General features: G+C 41.7%; 1 protein-coding gene across 1 annotated transcript; it reads right to left on the minus strand.

Moving 5' to 3' along the window:
* Window positions 1-6,806: 6,806 nt before the first annotated feature.
* Window positions 6,807-8,602, minus strand: Smim10l1 (small integral membrane protein 10 like 1). Its single transcript, XM_055610940.1, has one exon. The coding sequence runs from the start codon at window positions 8,440-8,442 to the stop codon at window positions 8,242-8,244; it is 201 nt and encodes a 66-aa protein (XP_055466915.1). The 5' UTR covers window positions 8,443-8,602; the 3' UTR covers window positions 6,807-8,241.
* Window positions 8,603-10,992: the final 2,390 nt, after the last annotated feature.

The raw sequence follows: 10,992 nt of genomic DNA on the forward strand, positions 1-10,992 counted from the left end.
ACTACTGCAAAAGAAGCTTCCTTGACCCAAATAGCAGCATGGATCACAAACATCAACATGGGCTCAAGTGGCAGTACAGACCACAGTCATCAATCAACACAGCCTCTAGCACTAAGGACCATGGACATCTGTTCAGGAAGCTTAGTCAAGAAAACGTACTGTTCTTCATCTCGGACACCTTGATTTTGTTCAAGGGTGATCGTGTGGTTGGGTAGTGTGTTTGGGGCAGGATGTTCAAGAATTCTGTGCTACTGTGCACCACCCTGCCCGTGGTGCCTGCAGTCCTGATATGCCCAGAGCGTGTCCATCATGTTTGCAGCCCTCAGGCAGCACTGCATCCCTGTGCTATCCTATCCCTAGCACGGTAAGCAGCAGGAGAGGCAGCTCCATGCCTCAGGCCAGCCTATCAGGTATCAACTGAGCAAAGCAGGCCCTGTGGTGGCCTAAGCCTCCAAGTGGCCCAAGGATCAGGACAGGCCCTACTTGGCAACATGTTCCTTTGTCTAGGATCCCATACCTGTTCCTGCCACCCTATCTCTAGTCCTGCTTCTCTCAGCTTCACAGCACTTCATGCTACCAGATTTTTTTTTCCCAATACTATGAAATCAATTTTTAAAAGCATCTTTCCATAAGACCAGCCTTTTAAATGTTGTTCTAGAGATACTGCAGACCCTGAAGGCTCATTCTCTGCCGCCTTTTCTCTCCTCAGAGCCTCTGTGTGTCTCTCAAGTTCCTTGGAGTGGCCCCACAGCCCCACAGCTTAATTTCTGAACTAATATTTTCTTTTTTTAAGCAGGAACTTAATGGCCCACAACTCATTATATAGACCACGCTGGCCTTGAACTCACAGAGAACCACCTGCATTCTAGAATCAAAGACATGCACCACAGTGTCCCACTTCTCAACTTCCTTAAATTGGAATGCAGGTATATTTTTGTTATTAAAGCAGAGAGATAGAGAAAGAATCTAAATTGTAGGTCTCCATTGGGTTCCTCCCATCAGAGACTGGGGAATCCCACGGAAGATTAAGAGGAAAGACTGTAGGATTCAGAGGGAATGGAGGATACCTGGAGAACAAGGCCCACCAAATGAACTAAGCAGGAGTCACATGAGCTCATAAAGATCGTAGCAGCTGACAGGTCCTCTGTGTATCTGCTATGGCAGTTACTTAGGTGTTTTGTGGGACTCCTAACAGGGGAAGTAGGCATACCTCTGGCCTGCTCTTGAGACATTTGTCCTTCTACTAGCTTGCCTTGTCCAGATGAGGGCTTTTTCTCATTGTACCTTGTCTTGTCCTATTTTGCTGTCATCTCTTGGAGGGCTTGCTCTTTTTTTGTAGTGGAAATGGAAGTGAGTGGATCTGGCAAAGAGAGGAAGTGGGGATAATCTGGGAGAAGTAAAGGGAGGAGAAATTGTGGTTGTATGAGAGAAGAATCTATTTTCAAAACAGAAAATAAAACCAAAACACCAAAAAAGCATTTGTTGATAACAAAGGAATATGATGCGTATATGTTCAAAGCAAACTGGAAAACATATCTGCAACATTAATCTTTATGTGAATTCATAAGTTATAAATATTTTTGCTCTTTCAACACACTTGCTAATTTTTCTGAATTTTAGAACAGCATGTAATATACACGTGGCCTGTGCAGTGACAAAAATCAGTACTTTTATGTTATGGTTTATCTAAAAATAAAATTAACCTTTATTTCAGAATCACACTTTTGTTGCTAATACAAAAAAAAACATGTCATGAACGAAAGTGTTTGTGTACACATTTCATTGCAATCCTATCAGCAGAGTTATTAGATAAAGAGAAACGATACAGAGGGCAAATAGAATGGCAAGTTTAAGAGAGTGGATGTGTAGATGTATTTATAATACTATAACTTAAGGATACACACAATGACTGAATTATAAATAAGGCAGTGGGGGAGATTTACTACAAACATTTTTACTATGATAGCAGGAATTATAACTTCATACAGACTCTAGGCATTGCACACAGTATACGAGGCATTATATGTGTGTGTGTGTGTGTGTGTGTGTGTGTGTGTGTGTGTATGTATATATATTAGTCTATGAAGTAGTAAGGTAAAACAGGTTTCAGTAAAATGATGATACACACTTACTGTTTTTGCTCCATGGAGCTATAAGTAAGGTAATGGTAGAAATATTCACATTTTCTACCCAACTATGTCTGAGCTGTGTGGTTCTTCTATACACAGATGATAAGAATGATGCTGAAGAAGGCTTTAATGATAATATAACATATGCCTACTAGTAATCTGTATTTTATGAAACAAAATGCGCTTTTCAGCACTTCTATTTTAATTATCATGTCTTGGAAAACATAATGTGAAAATTAAGTTGAGAGCACATTAGCCTTATATGTTGGCCTTGTTTTAATTTTGAAGATTTGCTGTTTAGTGTTGCTAAATTTTGCAATTAGATAAGCTAATTAAGTAAACTTGTGAGCAACTTTTGATTCTAATGAAATGGTCTTTGGGGTAAGTGAGTTCACATATAGCTAGGAGTAATTAAAAGCAAACTTTAGGAGAGAGAAATATAAGAAACAGGGCCTTCTTGACAGTAGAAGGCTAGGCCGTAGGGTAGATTATTGCAATGAACTGGTTTGTAATCTGCATGTCTGAGTAGCAAGTGAGCTCAAGCTCTGCAGCTCCACTCTCTGCATCTGCCACCTTCCTGCACGTCTCAGCAGCATCAGACCATGTCCCAACAGATGCACATCTAGGCCAGTGCACACAACCAAGGGGGACTGACCAAAATGTTGGGGGAAAAAAGAGATATCATTACTGCTTCTTTTTCACTACTAACCTCATACCTGCCAAATAAATGTTCACTTTGAGAATCTGTATGCAATTCTTCTTTCCGTCCAGAGGTTGGTGACGGACAGGAGAGAAATACCCTGAGTCTTGCTGATGAAATTGGCTAAACTCTGATGCCAAACACATCAGGTACAGCAAGGTTTGTTTTCTTCAGTATTTTCAGACACATAGACCCACTAAAAACCTGTATCTGTACTGACTTCTAAGAATGCTTTACAGATGTGTCTCAAGAGGCGCGCATGCTACTTTTTAGGTGAGGCCTCCTTCCAGAACCTCACTGAGCACCTTTACCAGTTGCTCACACTGGGTCAAAGCCCTCTCAAATTCTCTCGTTTGTAAGAAGCTGTTAATATGGTGTCTATTTATATCCTATTCTGAGCCTTCACAGGAAAAATTATCAGTTTTGTTAAGTGTATTTGAGAAACATAAACACACAATCCCTTTTCATTCCTGGTACACCAAATCTCACTTGACACTTTCCTATTCATTCACTCATTAATTCAAGTTATTATAACAATGAACATTATAACATGTTCATTATATTGTCTGAAATTAAGTAAAACTCTAATCACTCCCATTATAACCCTAAACTCTATTCCTTGCCACTGTGAAACCTGCCCTTCTACTTTAGGCTAGCTCCACCTTAAGCTTATCTTGAGGAAGAGACAGTGAGGGGTATTTTCCTCTATCTTAAGTTTCTTTCCTCTTTTTAGTGGTAAAATACTCTGATAAAACAACTTACAAGAGAACGGCTTCATTTAGATCACAGTACTGGGCACAGTCCATCATGGCAGGAAAAAAATAAAGTGGCAGGAGTTTAAAACAGCTGGTCACATTAGGCTCACAAATGAGAAAAAATGAGCTGATTTAACTCCTTTTCAACTCCCTTTCTCTATACGCAAAGTCCAGGAACCCCTGTCTAGGAAATGGCTCTACTCACATTTAAGGCAGATTTTTCCACATCAGTCAATATCAAAACAAGCCTCACCGCCATACCCAGAGGCTCAGGTGATAAGATCTGTCAAGCTGATAATTAACAATAACCATCATATCCTTTGAGAATTGTGAGGAAAACAACAACAAAAAAACATAGCCTCTGTTTTAAAAATGAATGGCGGTATGCAACGTGAAACAAAAATCTACGAGGAAGCACAGAACGAGTATTTGTAGATGGCAATGATTAAGCTGGGCAAGCATCCTCCACACATGGGAGATGAATGTGATACTTCACTTAGGAGTCACCCTCAAACATTTAGGATCCCTCACAACTTCTAGTTTGAAAAAAGTCCAAAAGCCCCACTCCTTTAATTAGTATCTGTCCAAGGAAAAGTTGCTGACACTAGCGCTTAAGAAGAAGAATCGGGCATATTTCTTTACTCATGAACTGCTTGCTACTGATGGGACATGAGACTGTCAATCATAAGGAACTTTTGCTGTTGGCTGCTGTTGGCCACTGACAGCACAGGTAATCTTAAGATGTGTGCTGAGATGGTGGGGGAAATAGAAGAAAGGCAAACATGAAGTTCAATTAATCATTCCACTGGACTATCACACACACACAAACACACACACACAAGTAGGAGTGATTTAAAGGCTGTGTATTTCAAATAGAATGACGAGATGTGTTAGTGAGAAGAGTTGGTAAAATCGTTCACAGATGTAGTAGTTCTTTGTGATTCCATATGAATTAGTGGATTTCTACAAGTACTTTCTCCCTATTCGTTGGTGACAAATGCTGTTTTAGCTTAGTAGATCATGAAATCAATGACGATGTTTTCTGATTTTTAATTTTATTTTTATGAGTATTTGCCTGCCAGTGTGTATGTGCACCATGTGTATTCTTCATGCCTGGAGGCCAAAAGTGGTTATGAGATCCCCCTAAAACTGTTAGAGATAGTTGTGAGCAACTACGTGCTACTGAGATCAGAGCCTGAGTCCTCTTCAAGAGTAGCAAATGCCCTTAATAGCTGAGCCATCTCTCCAGCAAGTTTTCTGATGTTTAGACTACTTTGGACTGCAACATGAACATTAATCAATAGTTAGCTGTCCAAACATTTTATAATATGCATTATATCTATATATACAATAACAATTCCTTCATCACATATAATCCAACCTTTTGAATTTTTTTTAAAAAGTGGAAAAGGTAGTTGAACATGGGATTATAAATACAATCTGTATTTATTTAAAAAATAAATAACTTATAGGTAGAAGAGGATATTTACACAAGGTAGACAATAAAGAACAGTATCATTGTTATTCTTTACCCCACCTTGACAGATAACTTTAAGAATTCACTGTGGAAGAGAAGAATGTAAAAGACAGGATGAGGAAGGGTGCTATGAAATGCAAGCTTTGGATATGATATGGCTGTTGCATACAGAAGCTGTGATTAATTAATTACATTAGACCAGCACCAGGTCAAACCAGTTCAAAGACTGCATTATGGAATGAGGAGGGAACCTGAGGCACCAAGCCCAGCTAAAGAGCTAATAGGCAGATGGCTACTGTCACTTTTCTTTAGGAATATAGATGACTTAACACCCATGACCATATCAGTAGTGATAACTGGACTCAGTGGATTAAGTTTATAAAATAAAAAAATTATTAAATAATATAATTATTAAAAATAATTCTAAATGTAATTATTAAATAATTAGAACAATTAATAAGAATATAGACTGAAATATCAAATAGGGAGCTGCATGGGTGGCAGCTGAAGGTTCAACACTTAATTTGATTCTTCAGACACTGTCTACCTTATTGTTACAGATAGTCCCTTTCCGTGTTATGGAACTTGCCGAGTACCCTTGTGTGGCTAGCCAGAGAACCCCAGGGATCTGTTTCCGCCTCTCCTTAGTACTGGGGTTGCAAGCATAAGGCCAAGGCTGGCTTACTTACAAAGTCTCTGGGGTCCAAACTCAGGTCTTCAAGCTTTTACAGGATGTAATTTACTAACTAAAGCATGTCTCCAGCTCTTTTCATGGTCACTATTTCTGCCCTACTACTGTTGGATTTTTCTGATACTTCAAAATGTTTGATATATTTATCAATTAAACATTGACTATTTTTTTACTTCAAAGCACTTATTTATCTGATACATTTTAGTGACAGAAACCTTTGGCAAACAGCCTTGGGACTCCTGTGACATCTAAAACGTCACCTGGCAAATATGAAGCCTATTGGCACATCGTCAGTAAGGCTAGTAATCAAGAGGTGAAGGCAGGGGGATCATGAGTCCGTGGCTAGCCCGCACTACACAGCAAACTACAGAGAAGCCCTGTGGAAGGAAGGAAGGAAGGAAGGAAGGAAGGAAGGGAGGGAGGGAGGGAGGGAGGAAGGAAGGAAGGAAGGAGAAAGAGAAAAGGGAAAAAGCAAACAAATACAACAACAAAAGTTGTATTCAGGTTTAAAGCCTGAAGAGGAGACAATGAAATTCCTTCTAAAATTTTTTTTTTTTAGAACTGGAGTCTTTTGCTTTTGGTTCTTCGGGAAAAAGAAAGAAAGCTTTTTCATCATGTGGTTCAGGCTGTGCTTGAATGCCTGGTTCCAACTCAACCTCCTGAGTACTGGGATAACAGCTATGAGTTACTATGTCTGGCTCTCACTGGATCCTAGATTTTTCAAAGAGCGTGGAAACTAGCAATATACTCACAAAGCCAGCAGAGGGTGTTTTAAAGCAGCTTGCACTATCTTAACATGTGTTCCTAGGGAAGAAACAACCAAGACAATCCCATGCCTATGACAGCATATATTCATCTTATATGGGTTTAGAAAGCAAACAATTATATGTCAGGAGAATCACAAGCAGAAATGAAAATTATTCCCAAGAGTAGGTAAAATATTCCTATAAAAATATATTTAATATTGCCAAGCATGAACAATGTTATGATTTAGACTTCCTATCCCACTATACTTTTGTACCATTTAACTTATGGAAGACTCAATTACCAGGAGGGCTTTTAAAAACAAAGTATTTTAAATTAGATTTTACTGGAAGAATATCATATACATGATTAAAAATAAATCACATAATACTGTCGCACTAGTAACAAAAAAAGGAACCCTTACTTTTCTTATACCTATCCCCATTTCTTTTCTCCATAAATAACCGTTTTTAGCTCTTTGATGTCTCTGCATTGATTTTTCTAATCACTTCATTTTGCTTTTTATATATCTGACTTTTTTTTTTTTTTTTTTTAGCGCTGGCAACCAAACTTAGAGCCTCCTGCATGCTAGGGCAACACTGTAACAAAGCCAAATCTCAAGTCCATCTGATCTTGATGTATATGCCATCATTATACACACATCTTTTTCAGCTTTTTCAGCTGTCCAATGTTATATAATTATTCCTTGTTAAGTAACAATTTATATTACAGGTACAATATTATTCACAGGAGGTATGGCAGCATGATTTATGAATATTTTATTTTTCCTGGGGTTTGTAATGGCTTCAGTTTTAACTTCAAAATAAAGCACAATTACTAGTTCACCCAAGACTTGGAAAATTCTCTAGCGCACATTCACATACACCAGATATTTGCTCTTTTTCAGACATTCAGAACATTCCATCTTTGGGAATTTCCTGTTTGCTTCATGCTGCTACCCCCTCCATATACATGAATATATATTTTACCCTCCCGCTCCACAAGCACACCGGCATTCCATTTTACTTGCTTGTCCCTCCACCTGCCAAACGTCATTTCCACAAGTTTTGTAGCATCTGCATTTTATTCTGTAACTAAAGTTAAGTATTCCCTTTTAATTTGGCCATTTGCATTACTATCAGGGAATAGTAGTCAATTCCCGTGCCACATCTGGGCTTTCTTTTCTTTAGATCCAATGTTTCTTTGACAGGGACATCTTCACACACTTTCACTATCTGTTCAAAAATCTGCTGTCATATTTGGCATTCCGCGTATGCTTTTCCAGTGGTTTGGCTTTGATGCACAGTTTCAATATATCCTCTTGTGGGAGTTGGAGATACATGCTTCCAGATCACGGTCCTGATGGAACAGGCCTCTTAATCAATGTCTAGCTCACAGTCCAATAGTCTCAAAAAATGAATTCAAAACGTAGAGTTTGATGTAAATCTGTGTTCCTGAAAAACGTAACCCTCCTTTCTCATAATGCATCCTGTGCCATTGGTCGTGGCCTAAGATCCGCCAGTTTACTGGTGTTCCTTAGATACTCCCTCGGGTCTTAAATTTCTCTGCTTCTGGAGGAACACAGACGCAACCGGCTTCCCCACCTCCACGTCCCGGGAGAGGGAGCAGGCCGCGCGTGAGCGCGCTCTCGTGAGACTGCTCCTTCTTCTCGCGCATCCCGGCGGCGCTGCGCGGCGGCCCGGGGAGCGGCCATCTTGCGGGCCGCCCGCAGCTCAGACGCCGCCCTAAATGTGTACCTGCAAGCGGATGTTGAGGATCACGGAGCCCGCGATGTAGAAGTACGGGAAGTTCATGCGCAGCTGCCAGGCCAGCTCGAAGAAGGCGAGCAGAGTGCGGGACAGCCCCTTGCAGAAGGCGCCGTACGGGGTGGCGGCGGGGCCCACGGCCCTGAGCGCCAGGGCGGACGGGGCGTCGGTGGGGGCCATGGCGTGGTCCCACCCGGCCGAGGGTCTCCGCAGCGACGCGCACGCCGGAGCAGGGCCGGGCCGTGGCCAGGACGACGCGGCCGCTGTGGTTCACCTCCGCCGCGAGCGGCCGCCGCTGGCTCCAGCCGCTCCCTCCCCGGCGGCGCGGAGTGGCGTGGGCTCCGCCCCTTCCTGTCAGCTTCCCGGGGAAGGTCCGCTGCAGGCGGTTATGTAACTCGGAGGGGCCGCCGCGCGGAGATCCCTGTCGCTTTAAAGGAAGGAGCTTCGTGGGCCGATGTGATTTAGCCAGCAGTACGCATTTTGCAAGGCTCAAAGGTGGATTAAAATTGAGTTTGTCTGCCCTGTAATCCTGAAACGTTCTCTGCGGTACTAAGACCAGATGATCACCTTACGTAAGCTTACACAGGCATAGAGGCTGCATTTGTAACACCATAACTGTGAAAACTCATCCTATTTATGGATTAACCTCTGTATTGGGACTATTTAGATTGCAAGTGACAAATTAAGCAAAAATACCCACAGGCTCTTTTTGCAGGGTGGGTGCACATCTGTATATGGTTGTATCTACACTTAATATAAACCCATAAAAAAATTCAGATTAGGTATATAGACTTGTGCCTGGAAATGCACTAGTGAAACACCCAAGGAAGGCTGTAAGGATCAGAACACTGCTATTATTTTCCCATCCTTAGTATCCTATGGAACAATTGGGTCTCCATTAATCACAGTGCTTTTCTGGCATTTATGTAATGCACGTTCATTGTTTTTTCAGCAGTGCTCCCGTGTAGCCTCATTAGTGTATTATGCATGGATGCTAATTTCTGAGCATGACTTAGAATACAGTATAGTTTTAAACATCAAGGTTAAAATGCTCCATGTTTCACCCTGAACTGCATGTATGTGTTACTTATTCAAAGCAAAGCATCCGTGTGCTCTGAGAGTGATTGGTCAAAAGGCCACTCCTAAATCCCAGAACTTCAAAGTGCAGTCTAAATATCCCCCCCCCCCCCCAAAAAAAAAAAAAAGTCAACCTAGACTTTAGGAAGATTTCTGGTGGTTACATAAAAGCCAACATTCCTTTAAGCAGTTGTGAAGTGGGTTCCTGTGTCTGTCAAAAGGAGCATTTTCCTTATCCCTGGCAAAAGGGCTTATGGCTCTCCTGTTAACACATATCTGTGGCCCCCATCTGAGCATAGCAAGACCACTAGCCTGCAGGCTTCCTCTTTCCTGACTTAAGCATTTCCAAGGCCCCATGCCCAGCCGCTTGCTTTCCCTCCCTTTTTAACCATTGCTGTTCTCTCTATTATTTCTCTATTCTTTTTTTATTAGTTTTAAACAAATGTTTTTTTTTATATTAATTATACTTTATTCACTTTGTCTCCCAGCTGTAGGCCCTTCCTTCATTCCCTCCCAATCCTACCCTTCCACCATCATCTCCAATTCCCCTCTCCAAGTTCACTGATGGTGGAGGACCTCCTCCCCTTCCATCTGACCTTAGCCTATCAGGTCTCATCAGGACTGTCTTTCATAGTCTTTCTCTGTGGCCTGGTAAGGCTGTTCCCCCTCAGAGGAAGATGATCAAAGAGCCAGCCATTGACTTCATGTCAGAGACTGTCCCTGTTCCCATTACTAGGGAACCCACTTGGGGACTGAACTGCCATGGGGTTCTGGGTTATCTTCATGGATGGTCCTTGGAGTATCAGTTTCAGAAAAGACCCCTGTGCCCAGATTTTTTGGTTCTCTTTCTCTCTTTGTGGAGCTCCTGTCCCCTCCAGGTCTTTCTATCTCCCCCTTCTTTCATAAGACTCCCTGCACGGTGCCCAAAGTTTGTTTATTTCTCTATTCTTTATCCCCCGTTTTCCCCTCTCTCACAGATAGCCCCAGCCATATATACTCTGCTTTCCATGCTACATCTACCCTTTTTCCTCTTTGCTTTGGACTTGTCCAGTTGCCTCTGGCTGTTCTCTCATATGTACAATAAAACCTTCCCATACCATGGAGTAGTTTTGCCATCTATTGATCCTTAGAGCACTTCTGTTTCTCTATTAACTACTTACAGGGCTTTTGCAAATAACACATCATTGTGAAAGTTGGGAAACTTAAAGGGGAGTCTTCATTTATGCTCCTTTTGTGCTGTAATATCAGCGCTACACCAGCAGAGAAAATGGTCCCCCAATTATGGAATAGGGGATAAAGTGACCAACTCAGAAACAGAATGTGCGTAGTTTAGTGCACGTGCAGTATGCTCTGAAACAAGAAATCCATGGAGCTGTTCAACACTCACAGGAAGTGTAAGCCAAGGATCTTACACTTAAAATGACATAGGATTATTCACTCATTCACATGTTTACACCACCTGACCCACCCTAACCTCCACTGGTTCCACCCCTCGTTCACCCCATGAGGATAACTGCCTTCTACCCTCAGTGGGTGGGGAATATAGAAGTCATGCACTGGTGAAGTGGCCACATTGAAGTATTCCTGTAGGAAATAGTAAAGAAGACTCCCACAAAGCTCCAAATCCCACTTACTGCTCAAGAGTGAATGGAA

This window comes from Psammomys obesus, unplaced genomic scaffold (genome assembly GCF_907164565.1).
Source record: "Psammomys obesus unplaced genomic scaffold, mPsaObe1.curated_primary_1811, whole genome shotgun sequence".
Classification (NCBI taxonomy): domain Eukaryota; kingdom Metazoa; phylum Chordata; class Mammalia; order Rodentia; family Muridae; genus Psammomys; species Psammomys obesus.

Bases quoted from the DNA above. Each gene is read 5' to 3' on its own strand.
- Smim10l1 (XM_055610940.1), bottom strand. From the start codon at position 8,442: ATGGCCCCCACCGACGCCCCGTCCGCCCTGGCGCTCAGGGCCGTGGGC.